Source organism: Delphinus delphis, chromosome 12 (genome assembly GCF_949987515.2).
Source record: "Delphinus delphis chromosome 12, mDelDel1.2, whole genome shotgun sequence".
NCBI lineage: Eukaryota > Metazoa > Chordata > Mammalia > Artiodactyla > Delphinidae > Delphinus > Delphinus delphis.
Genome location: NC_082694.2, coordinates 43,982,910 through 43,996,169, shown reverse-complemented (window position 1 = coordinate 43,996,169; position 13,260 = coordinate 43,982,910). Strand labels below are relative to the sequence as shown.

General features: G+C 35.1%; 1 protein-coding gene and 1 pseudogene across 11 annotated transcripts in view; one reads left to right on the top strand and one right to left on the bottom strand.

The window, feature by feature from the left end:
• The window catches only part of CCDC88A (coiled-coil domain containing 88A), a 193,893-nt gene that overhangs the window by 68,693 nt on the left and 111,940 nt on the right, over positions 1-13,260 (bottom strand). For 10 of the 11 annotated variants that reach the window (XM_060026582.1, XM_060026583.1, XM_060026585.1 and 7 more), the window contains 3 exons: positions 12,025-12,108; positions 10,186-10,326; positions 2,936-3,108 (listed from right to left, as the gene is read on the bottom strand). In XM_060026582.1, the coding sequence (XP_059882565.1) occupies positions 2,936-3,108; positions 10,186-10,326; positions 12,025-12,108 (398 nt within the window). The remainder of the gene's footprint in view (positions 1-2,935; positions 3,109-10,185; positions 10,327-12,024; positions 12,109-13,260) is intronic. The other variant, XM_060026584.1, reaches the window with a different exon arrangement.
• Positions 6,361-8,107, top strand: LOC132435332 (sushi repeat-containing protein SRPX pseudogene; annotated as a pseudogene).

The following is a 13,260-nucleotide window of genomic DNA, read 5'->3' as shown; positions in this document are numbered from 1 at the left end:
GCCTGCGCGTCCGGAGCCTGTGCTCCGCAACAGGAGAGGCCACAGCAGTAAGAGGCCCGCGTACCGCAAAAAAAAAAAAAAAAAAAAGAATCCACCTGCCAATGCAGGGGACAAGGGTTCGAGCCCTAGCCCAGGAAGAACCGATATGCTGCAGAGCAACTAAACCCGTGCGTCACAACTACTGAGCTTGTGCTCTAGAGCCCGCGATCCACAACTACTGAGCCCACATGCCACAACTACTGAAGTCTGCGCGCCTGGAGCCCATGCTCCGCAACAAAAGAAGCCACCACAATGAGAAGACCCCACACTGTAACAAAGAGTAGCCCCCGCTCACTGCAACTAGAGAAAGCCTGTGGGTCAGCAACAAAGATCCAATGTAGCCAAAAATAAATAAATAAATTTATTAAGAAAAAAGATACTCAACATTATTAGTCATCAGGGAACTGGAAGTCAAACCACAATGAGGTATCACTCCACACCCACTAGGATGGCTATAATCAAAAAGGTGTATAATAACAGGTATTGGTGAGGATATCAAGATGCTGGAGCCCTCATACATTGTGGGTGGGGATGTAAAATGGTGCAGCCAAATAGTTCGACAGTTCCTCAAAAGGTTAAACATAGAGGTACTATATGACCCAGCATTTCCACTTCTCAGTAAATACCCAAGAGAAATGAAAATATATGTATACACAAAAATGTGTACATGAATGTTCATAGGAGCATTATTTAAACAGCCAAAAAGTAGAAACAATCCAAATGTCCATCAACTCATAAATGGGTAACCAAAATGTGGTATATCCATGTGAGAGAATATTATTCAACCATAAAAAGGAATGAAGTACTGCTATATGGTACAACATGGATGAACCCTGACAACATTATGCTAAGTGAAAGAAGTCAGTCACAAAAGGCCACATAATATATGAATCCATTTATATGAAATGTCCAGAATAGGCAGATCTATATAACTAGAAAATGTATTAGTGGTTCTGAGGAGCTGAGGGCAAAGAGGGATGGACAGTGACTGTTGATGGGTATGGAGTTTCCTTTTGGGGTGATGAAAATGTCTTGAAATTAGACAGCATGTGATGGTTGCAGAATTCTAAATAAACTAAAAATCACTGAATCGTACACTTTAAAAGGATAAATTTCCTGATATATGAACTAGATCTCAATAAAACTGTGTTTTTTAAAAAGCATTTGTGTGAGAGAAAAACTCTTTGGAAACATGGGATCCATGGAGACAGAGAGTATTATTAAAGGAAGCCTTTGATAGTGGTAACTGCCGCTTAGAAGTGAAATTTATAAGGAATTACTTCTTGTTCTATCCAAATTGCAAATTATACTTTTACTCTGTATGTTAATAAATCCAAAGCAATTATATTATGATGTACCACCCACAAGTATGGTGTTAGTTAATTTGCATGTTCTCATTACAATTATTTATTTGCATTAGGTATAAGGCAACCTGAACTAAATTTATCCACCATGATTCCATACTTCATCACTTTAGTAAAGATCTATCCCAACAAAAACACTTAAAACAAATGTTAATAGAAGAAATCTATGAAGGGACACATTTTCAAAGGACAACGAAGATATGAGATGGTATTTGATGTAATGCTAGTTACTGGGAATACTTGCTATATCTGGCATATTTATTTACTCATTAAAACTATTCATTTACATTTTCCAATCAGCGTATGAGACCAAATTTTACTAATGTCTCTAAGTTGCTTGGAATTTTAATAATGCTATGCCCAAGTAAATTTTATTTTAAAATCAAATTCTAATATAGTGCAAAATGTTAAATGAATTCACAGCCATCACTGCAGTTCTAATTGCATGCTTTATCTAAAGACTGGAGAAGATTGTGCTAAATTATATGGAACCAACTAGTGCTCACTGTTTAGGCTATCCATTAACTGCCAGTCAAACTAATAACAGCAATCTCTTCCCTAATTTTCATGGTGCAGCTGTTTATAGAATATCCTGGGCGTGTTCACTTCAATAGATACATAATAATGCAGACATTCACAATGAAAGCTGTATTTTTTTGTTTTCAAATTTCCCTATGGACTGTACATTTTTTCTACCTTGCATATTCAACCACTTTCTTAAACTAACCGCTTTAAACAATCAGTAAATAAACTTAATTGCTATATTGTGGTTTTAAATTTAAAATCTACACTCCAAAGCCCAAAATCCAGGAAGACAAACCAAAAAAGAAAAAGGAAAGAAAGAAAGAAAAAAAGCCTAAAATACAAAACTCCTTTGTTCTTTTAAACTGCAATACAGAAAATCTCCAGCAGAGACTGGTTATTTCTTTCCATGTGATTTACCAAGGAATGCCTATGTGACATTTATACTGACTTTCCTGTAATGATCTTTGAAAGTTAAATAGATATTAATTTCATCAGCACTAACCAACCAGAATATTTACCATTTCTAAGTATTGATACATGACTCAGGCATTTCAATTACTCAATGCAGAAGATACACAAAATTATTTTTTTGTAATACTGTATACCAAAAATTCAGTTTTTTAGAACATTAATTTAAAAAAAGCTAAACTTATTGATCTGTATCAGTGGTTGCCAGTGTTTTGGATTTTAAGAAATTAAAAAATTAAGCAGACCTCAATTTGTTAAGGAAAAACATTATGAAAGAAAGGACATCCTAACACTAGAAAAATAGGGCATGCTTTAAACTGATACAGAATAAAGGGCATCCTTTAAATTGATAAGATTTAGCATTAATAAAACCTTATGTCAGTCTACTTATTTTTCTCACTTTGGCAAATACTACCAAAAACTTTGACACAGCCTAGCAACTGGGAACCACGCGTCCATATTCCATAAGCCTAAAAACATTGTTTAGATCACCTTTGCATCTATATAAATTCAACAAGCCTTGAAAAGCAACAACTTACAATTCCTGCCTAAGCCTTCTTATCTTGGCCTTAGCATCTGCCAGTTCCACTGACAGATGTTGTCGACTTTCTGTTCGCTTCATGCCTGGAGAACCACAAGGTGACTGTGCAGATGAAGAGGCATGGGGTGGAAAATGAAGACCATCCCGCTCTTCAGAGAGTTCAACGATAGTCTAAGGAAATAGAGAAATAAATCACAGAATCACTTTTAGTATTTTACGTATCAGAGAACCAAACACATCAAAACTAGTCACTAAGTCTAAGTATTATACTGCAATATCAAAAAAGAATTCTTTGGTCAAAAATAACTTTGTCATATTTAGCTGTCATTTTTTTAAGTTTTATTCAACAGTAGATGGATGAGCTATTTAGTAGATAACACAAGAACAAGACTTAATACTTCTTTCCCTTCCCAGTGTTTTAACAAAAAAAAGTAAATTGTGGTAAAATAAGAACAGATAGCAACTGTTGGAAAGGCATAAAAGACTTGTTGACATAGTAAAGAAATTAACTCAAGAGTGATGTGTCTATAATTGTGCTGTCCAACATGGTAACCAGTAGCACAAGTGGCTAATCTCAAAGTTAAAGAGTTAAAAATACAGTTCCTTAGTCACATTAGCCACACTTCAAGAGCACAACAGCCGCAAGTAGCTAGTGGTTACCGCACTGGACAGTGCAGAATTACAATCTTGCCATTCTTGCAGAATTGGACAACACTCCTCTAGAATTGTAAATAGAAACCTCAGAGGGACCTAAAAAAAACCTCAGAAGTTTAGTTCAACCTCTTAATTCTGCAGCTAAGGTAACTGAGGCACAGAGACTGATTTGCCCATGATCTCACAACTAGTTCATAGCAATGCCAAGACTCCAGACCAGTCTCTTCACTCCATACCCTATGCTCTCTCTTACAATACTAGTTCTAATCTGCTTCCCATCTCAAAGCTTAACTTTATTCCTTTCTCTAGAGACCCACCATGGGACACAAATCTTCTATTTATCCTAAATCTGAACTTTAAGGGCTATTTAACCTACATGTATCTCAATCATATTCCTCCATTACCCTAATTTTCCTCTTATTGGAAAATTCTCTTATTCTAAACCACTTTCTCAGATTTTCTTTCAAACTTCCCAGGCAAACAGAAATTGTCTTTGGTAGACATTTCATCTGTCCTTCTGCTCCAGATGGAATGGGTAGAGTTACACCTCAGGAACATGAAATCACCATCCTCACTTTGTCTCTCATCACCAAGTCTTACAATGCCCTCATTGAATCATTACTTTTCTTCTTCTTTTTTTAAACCACCCATCAGAATTCATTTCTTCATCCTTGCAATACATTTGAGCACAAATCAAGGTCTGTCCAACTACTGCTTTCACAGATTCCAGTATTCCTACTGATAAACCTCAGAATATGACCTCCCAGTTCCCTTTCTCTCTACAACTCCACATCCACTTCCAATCCAATACATACAGGCTTCTCCAGTGAAAGAACCATTCCTCTCTTGCACCATATCACCATTCCTATGCCTGAACCTCTAATCACTCAGTTCCCCCTTTTTGCCCAGTCAAATATATTATTCTTGGTTACCCTAGAGTTTCTACTCAGCCTGGAACTAAAATTAGGCTGTTAAATGTCACCCTTACTTTCTAATTTAACACCACCATGCCATTCTTTTTTTTTTTTTTTTTGCGGTATGCGGGTCTTCTCACCACTGTGGCCTCTCCCGCTGCAGAGCACAGGCTCCGGACACGCAGGCTCAGCGGCCATGGCTCACGGGCCCAGCCACTCCGCGGCATGTGGGATCTTCCCGGACCGGGGCACGAACCCGTGTCCCCTGCATCGGCAGGCGGACTCTCAACCACTGCGCCACCAGGGAAGCCCACCATGCCATTCTTTGACCATGGCTCACTCTTTGAGGAAAAAACAAAAGGGAACTAATATTTATAGAATCCCTAGCTAGGGGATTTTCCAACAAGATCTTAACCAATACTATAATTGGCAATAGAGGCTTTACATCTATTTTAGACATAAGGAAACTGAGGTGCATATAGATTAAATAACTTAATCAAAGTTACACAACTAATGGTTAGGTATAACAGGAGTTCAAATTCAAGTCTGACTCAAACACTATGTCATTTTCCTTACCTACCATCAGTTTTTCTATTTCTGCTCCAAGGTGATAAAGAACTCTAAAAAACAAAACAAACCAAAAAAAATATACAGCCCTACTACAGAAATTGCCATCCACTTTCAATTAAGCTCTTTCCAATGCCCATCAATTCGTTTATTGAAAATCTTGATGATTTCCTGGCAAAATTTTCCCACAATGGCTGTTGTAAATATATTCCCTTTTCTCTACATAAGCCCCCAACTACAAACTGCTATCATCACTTCCAACAAATGACCCCTTCTCCAACTGTCAAAGAAACAAAACCACCTGTGATAAACTCCTCCGTTTTTATGCATCTCTTATTCCCAACATATATTCCTTACTTCTATAACATTTTCAATTTCTCTCTTCCTATTGGTTTTTTCTCCTTGTTCTTCAAAGACATACAAGTTTCTACTATCTAAGGGGGAAAAAACCACATTTTTCCTTTACTATCCTTCTACTATTTCTCTTTCAGTTCTACTTTTTGAAGGGTGGTTTGTTCACTGACATTACTTCATCTTGTCCATCTACCCAGTATGTCCAGCCCAACTTCCCTGTCTCTGTGAAGGGAGAGACAGTAACTCTGTGAACAGTGTTACTAATTTCCATAGTAGCCCAAGCTCAAACTTCACAGAATCAACTTTTATCTGTATATTTTCTTACTGTCTCAATTATCTTTAATCTTGCCTTCTAACATCTCCTGTCTTTAACAATAACACCTGCACACAGTATTAACTAAATATCTCTTTCATGAACAAACTAGAACTTAATTTTATGCCGTCTTACAATTTTTCATTTACAATGTTTTTTTTTTAATAAACCAGATACAATCTTTCTTATGCTTCCTTGGTATCCCTGATGTTATCCACCATAGTAGTGTGCACAAAAAGAGCTGCTCAAAAATATTTAACTGAATGATTCACAAAACAGAAAACTCAAGAAAAGTACTGAAGACACATATTACGTTTGAAATTAGCAGGTGGTGAAATTAAAGTATCAAGAACTTCCAGATGCCAACAAACAGAGCACAAAAGATCTATGGGCTGCAAAATATTTTTTAAAGAGAAAGAAACCTGGTATTGAGAAGTAAGAGTATCCACAGATATTTTCCATTAAAGATTATGTAGACATTTTGACTTTTCTCTAATAGTGGTAGTTTCTTGAGCTCAAGAACTCCAAACATTTTCAAAAAATCTGACAGGAAATGTTATTAAGGCATACCTTTAATTTCTAAAGCCTTCTCTGATTCTTCCGATCCTAGACATTCCACTAATGGTTGCAAGTAATATCTTCCTTCTTTAAATTCCTATAGTATTTTTTTAGATATTTTTTACATATATGTCTTTTTTGGTACTTGTCACTTTCAAATTTTTATTACAGTTAATTCGTTTATTAAAATAATTTCCCTATTAGATTGTAACAATATTTGGTTCTTTTTTGAAAGTTTGTCAGTTTGTTGCTCCCACATACTCTAGCACAAGATCTTGCAAAAAGCAGGTATTTATTAATATATGTTGAAGAATGAACATAAAAAGATACAACAATGCTAAAAAAATTCTGGTGACAATAATTCTACTTATAGAACTCGTCATTAAGGAAAAGAATCAGAGATGTGTTCAGCACAATCACAGATTTAGGCAAAGGTGTTATAAAGGTTAGGGACACAAGCGTTGGAGTTAGAATGGACAAGTTACCTAACTTCTCTGAACTTGAGAATCTTCATCTATAAAATGGGGTTATTGCGCAGACTTACTAAGATAGTATACAATAAACTTATAACACAAAGCTTGGCATAAACAGTGACGATAAATATTTGGTTTTTGGTAAGGGAGAGGACTGAAGAGATTCTTGTTTCATAGCATTAAGAACAAAAAAATGAAGGGTAATTAAAAACAGGGCGACCAAATTATATTTTCTAGATCGAAGTGAAACAATTATTACAAAAGATCAATAAAAACAGAAAAAAGGGCTCTCTGTTCTGACAAGGGGGAGCATCCCCTGTGGATAGCCTGCGGCTCCCAATTCTTGCCATGCCAGCAAGTGGAGGATTTAAGTGCTTTAGATGCCCACTTCAACTCCCAGTGTGAGTACTACTGCTCGCCAGGATACACACTGAAATGGGAGCGGACAACAAAGCCTGGAGCAGCCGACCAGCCTGTGATGATATGGAATCTCCCAGAATCAAGTGCCCAAGTATGAAAGAACACATTTCTGATCCTAATAAGCTGACAGTCCTCAGTGTCCTGGGAGATACCCGAGGGAACAGACACAGCAAACAACATTCTACTGATGTTATTCTAAAAGCCCTCCCCGCCAGACTCAAATTTTCCTGAAGGAGATCACAAGATACAGTACATAGTCTATGACAGAGCTGAGAACAAGGGGATCTGCAAATTTCTAGTTAAAGTCAGAGTCAGATGCTGCGACAAAATTCAACGTCCCAGGGAACAGTTACATGAAATGTCTAGCAGCAATAGTTATGGAGCCACTTGCAAGTTGTCCTGCATTGGTGGCCACAAGCCACAGGGTAGCCCTGCCTGAGTTTGTCAATTCAGTCTGGCTTGGTCTGGCATGGAGCCCACCTGTGTAACCATGAATATCAATGTGGGCATCAGAACAGCAGTCTTATGACTTCTGGATCAGTTTTATGAGAAAAGGAGACTCCTCACTGTGTCCACACCCATAGCCCCAAATCTCTACTGGCTGCCGCAAGAAATGCTACAGCAAGCACAGTGTGACCTGGATCTTCAACACATCATCTTGTGCTGGCAGGCCATGTTCCCGACCCTCACTGGCAGGATAGGAACAAAGATTATGCCTCCAGCACTAGCTCTGCAGTCCAGGCAGAATCCCATTCTATTCCTTCACTATGGTGCTAGCGGATAAGCACAGCACGGACAAGGAGCGCTATGTCTCCCTGGTGACGCCTGTGGCCCTTTTCAGCCTGACTGACACTTTCCCCTTGGGAAAAGAGGAGATGGTCCTGCAAGCTGAAGTGGGCCAGACCTGTAACACCTGATGGGATGGCTCTTCTCTCCACAATTCTCTTTCTACATAGTGCTGTGTACACAGAAAGGCCTTAAAAATATCTTTAATGTACAGATTTTTATTTGTTATTTTTAAAGCCTATTTTATTATAAGCTTTCTCTGCACTTAAAAATTAGCACCAAGCTATCTGTACTTTGAAGTGCTCCAAAAAATATGAATATGATATTTACTCTTTCTCTCTTTACTCCATCATGGCTAGTTAATTTTGTAGAGAAATTAGAAACCACAGCCATAAACATTGCTCTCAATATGCTATTCAGTGTGATACATAACTTTCTCCTATTTTGTTTTTTTATATAAAATTAATTAATAAAATATTTTGGAAGAAAAAAGCAGAAAAAAGTTAAAGGGAAAATGTTTATAAGAACTTGTTTCAATCCAATTGAATGATACCGAATTATTATATTTACATACTGTATTTACATGTGTCTAATATTTTTCACAATTATTTTTAATTATCTTTTCTAACTAGTCCACTGTTTATCCAAATTGAAGTTTTTTTCCCCCAGAGAAGTGAGTTTAAACCAGCTAGAAATTTGTTTTCCAAATACCTGAGGCAGGAGAATGTGACTACATTCTCCTGCCTCAGGTATTTAGAAAACATTTTTTTCCTTGTTAGAAAAACAAATTCAACTAAAATGCTTAATCAGGCAGGATAACAGATTTTTAAACGGTTTTTCAAACAATCATGCTATATAGTGTTTCACATTCCTTTTAGTTTTGACACAAATCATGTAATGACAAGTATTTTGTTTATATTTCTCCAAAATAACATCCTTCTTCACTCCATATTAATTATTTCATGTAAGTGAGATCAAACAACTTTTACATATCCATCAGTCATATGAAACCAAAGTACAGCTTTTTGGAAGTAATTCCTAAGAAGCTGGAAGACACCTTTTCAAAATACCTTTAATATCTTGAAACGCAAATAGAGAAATGTTATAGAAAATGGATAAAACAGTAAAAAGACACTAACATAAAAAATTATATAGCATATGGTTCAAAATATGGTTCAGATTGAAAATAAAGTAATCTAAATATCTCAGGGTAAGGATGATATATATTAGGGATGTTGTGCAACTCACTCTTTTCTTCCTGTGGTCTCACTGTCTTAGATTTTTAAAAAAATTTAGTTGTTGCTCTAAAATATTTACTTCCTATATTTTCTTCTCTTTTAATGCCTTAAGAAAAACTGAAAATTCCCATCAGAAATGAATATATTTTATAGTGATGTGAAAGTTTTTTGTTCCAAAAAAATCTTTAGAAATTTCGCCTATGTAGTCTTTCATTAGTCCCAAGAGTAATCAAATTCTCTATAAATAAGTTCAAATCATCTCTCTCATGTAAATGGAGCAAATAATCAAAGTTTTACATTCTCCAGAATGACAGAGTACTTTGGTCTGCTATTAAGAAAATATTACTCACCATCACATGCAGTAATGTCTAGACTCCTTTAAAAATTATAAGGCTGCTTTCAGAGAGTGCAGGCAAAAAATCTGGTGCAATTTTACTCTTTTTAAAAACCAAAGTACTCTCTTAAAGGAGTTTATAATAATTCTCTTTTCTAAAATCATATCTCATTATACTGACTACAAAAATATGAGACCTTTTGTGGGACATTTTATTCAGAACACCTGTTATTCTCCTTTTATTAACATTTATTTTTCCAATCTCAAAATGTGGCAATAAAACTACAAAATTAACCTTAAGCAAATTCTTCTACCTTGAAAAGGCAATGATTTTTCCACTTACATCAACGATATTTTTAGTTTCATACTTCTGTACTGTTGCCAGAACTATGGGGATGAGTTAAAAAACACAAGAACAAAATCAGAGTAATTTAAAAGGAAGGAGAAAAGAAAACCTAATTGCAATGTGTTTACTAGCAATTTGGGGCTCTTATGCAGCCTTTCTGGCTCCTGTGTTGCACAAAAGACATATAGTACTTTATTACCTGTCCCTAAGAAACAAAGTATCAATTCTGAAAAATCTCTGAAGTTTTTTGGAAAGTAAACTTTCCTAATATACTAAAAGAAATTTACAAACCTCCGAATGCTCATCTCTCTCATCTATAAGTCTTTTTAGATGCAATACCATGTTTTTCAAGAGTGGTTCTATTTCCTCCTGAGACATGTCAGTCACTTCCATCCATTGTAGATCAAACACATTTTCCTGATTATGGGTTACCTTTAGAGAGCAACCAAAGTAAACAATTTTTTAAATGGCTAATACTTAAAAATACATTTAATTTTAGTATAATATTAGCTTAAATACTATATATCCCATATAATAAAAATATGAAAAGCAAATATGATATCTTGAAATTAATGAATGATGAAAAGGCTTCTACTAAAATTATTTTTACTAAATGTAATCTTTAAATGAATTTAGTCAACTAAAAAATAAGATATTTAATTTCTTTATTTTTTATTTTTTGCCACACCGCGCAGCGCGTGGGATCTTAGTTCCCCAACCAGGGATCGAACCTGCACCCCCCCTGCATTGGGAGCACGGAGTCTTAACTACTGGACCACCAGGGAAGTCCCAAAAATAAAATACTTAATTCAAGACATTCTTAAGGGAAGGTAATACTAATAGGTCTGGCAACTGCTTTAACAAACTCAATTAATCTTTTCCTTAGATAAGACTAAGTTTATTGTACTTGAATTCAAAAGCAAAAGTTTTAATCCTGTACGATATAGGTTATTGCACTTTTATACTTGAAAAGCTAAGTCTTTATAGATTCTGAAGAAGACACTGTCATAGAAACTTAGGAGAAAACGACGCCCAGTATAAAGAGTTTTAAAAGAATGGAAAAGTTATATGAGTGAAATACTTATTTCTTGCTTTCCATTTCTCACTGTGATTCTGATATTTTGCTTTAACTTTCACAATAAACAGCAAAAATAACACTTTCAAGAATGGTGGCAAATTTAGTAACTTGCGGTACTCAGCATTTATTCAAAATCAAATACAAATCACAAAGCTAACAGAAACGAACATATATATGTATATATAAAGGGAAACTACCAACAAAACTGTATCTTGTAGAGTACTAATACACTTACTGCTGACAATATTACTGACCAGAAAGCGGGGCTGTTTGAATATTAACTAAGAGAAAAGATGATATATGGAACACAAAGTCATTTAAATAGAGAATATTTAAACACAACAATTCTCACTATTTAAAACTCTCTCCCTTTCCTTAGTTCTCTTTCTAATCAGCATGTAAAATTTAACATGCTGTAGTTCTAAAAACTCTAAAGTACGCAAGATTAAAAGCCCAAGACTAGACAGATGCAGAAATAGCAGCTTTTAAAAACAATCTTAACAAATAAATATTAGCTTCAATTATTTGACATTGTACACTATGTCCTCCATTTAGGTTTTTATATGGATGTTATAAATCACTAATGTGTTTATAATTCAAGTAATATCTTCAGTAGAAATTATGCTGTGCCCATTCACTAAAAAAAAAAAATCACTGGAATCACATAATACTAATAGGTTAGTATTATCATCTTACCTCACTTTAGTTTTGAATTACAGGCAGTGATCCACTTTGTGCTGCTTCCATTTACTATACTATTCATGCTGTGATGTCTAACAAAGAAATATACGTTCCTCAAATAGCACTTTCTGCCTATATCCCTATGGATAAAGGCAACAGTACATCTGTAGTCAGCACTGTGCCACGTAGAAGATAATTCATTTAAGAAACTATGTCTAAAGAAAAGAAGATAATTTTTCTAAAAGCAGAGTTCATCTATAATTGACTTTGATTTATTCTTGCTTAATCCATGACGGTATTTGGGGAGACATACAAATAAAACATACCACAAGCTTCATAAAAATACATAAAAATTGTATACAGATTATTACCTCTTGAATATGTGCGGCAACTGCTGCTTTTGTATCAAAATCTAAACCTTGAATTCTTTCAATAAATTCTTCTTTTTTCTGACACTAAGAGAAACGAATAAACCAATCATTCATACTTTATAGGGTATAGTTGTTAATATGTTGTAAATAACCAAAAATTCATTAAGCTAAAAAGCTTGGCTACATTTTGAACAGCACAATGAGGGTTTTGTTTTGCATTTAAATGATCTCTAATACACCTACCCTAATAGAAAGATAACAATTTAGAAATATTTATTTAAAAAGCAACATATTGAAAATCCATACCATTTTTACGCTGAAAAGTTTTAAGTTCTAAAGCGGGTAACCATTACACAAACCATCTAAGGTCAGTACAATATAATTAGGCTAACTTTACAAACAGAGAAGTAAAGAATCAAGAACTTGTTTCAGAGAGGATAAGTTACTTGCCAAAAAACACAGTGAGTCAGTGGCAGAATTCGGAATACAGCCAAAATGCTCAGTCAGTCTTTGCCTATCATCAAACAACACAGCCCTTTTTCTTGGAAAAAAAATTTTAAGCAATTTTTACTTCAGGCTTACAATTCATTCTCACATCTTCATCCTATCAATCTCAATAAAAGAAACCTACTTTTGTGGCCCAGTTCAACACATATAAGGTAATACAATAAATATTTGATTTGTTTCTAACACAAAGTTACCAGGGGCAAAATTTAAGAATGTATATACAAGTACACATGTATCAAGTGGAATAAAGGCAGCAATTATTTATTGTGTACCTTTTAAAAAACGTTATATAAACTAAAAATATTACAATGCAAACCTCATCTTTTTCTTTCCATTCAGTACTGAATAACAGTTTAACATGCATCTTACTCTCTGCCTCTTGTCTACCTCTCTTATACTGCAATCCAACTGCGTTTAACGGTATTCTTACAGCTACCAAATGAGAAGTGCATACAAAACAGACAGCACTGCCTTGTCTAGCTTAGTTGCATCTCTTGGGCCAATTACTGAACTACTAGTGAAGACACTATACTCAAAAAAGGAAACTTGGCTCTTTGGTCAGTAAGAAACTTAGCAAGGTTCTGATTTACACTCTACACATTTATTATATCATAACATTTTTTAAACAACTTTATTGGAGTATAATTGCTTTACAGTATTGTGTTAGTTTCTGCTGTATAACAAAGTGAATCAGCTATATGCATACGTATATCCCCATATCCCCTCCCT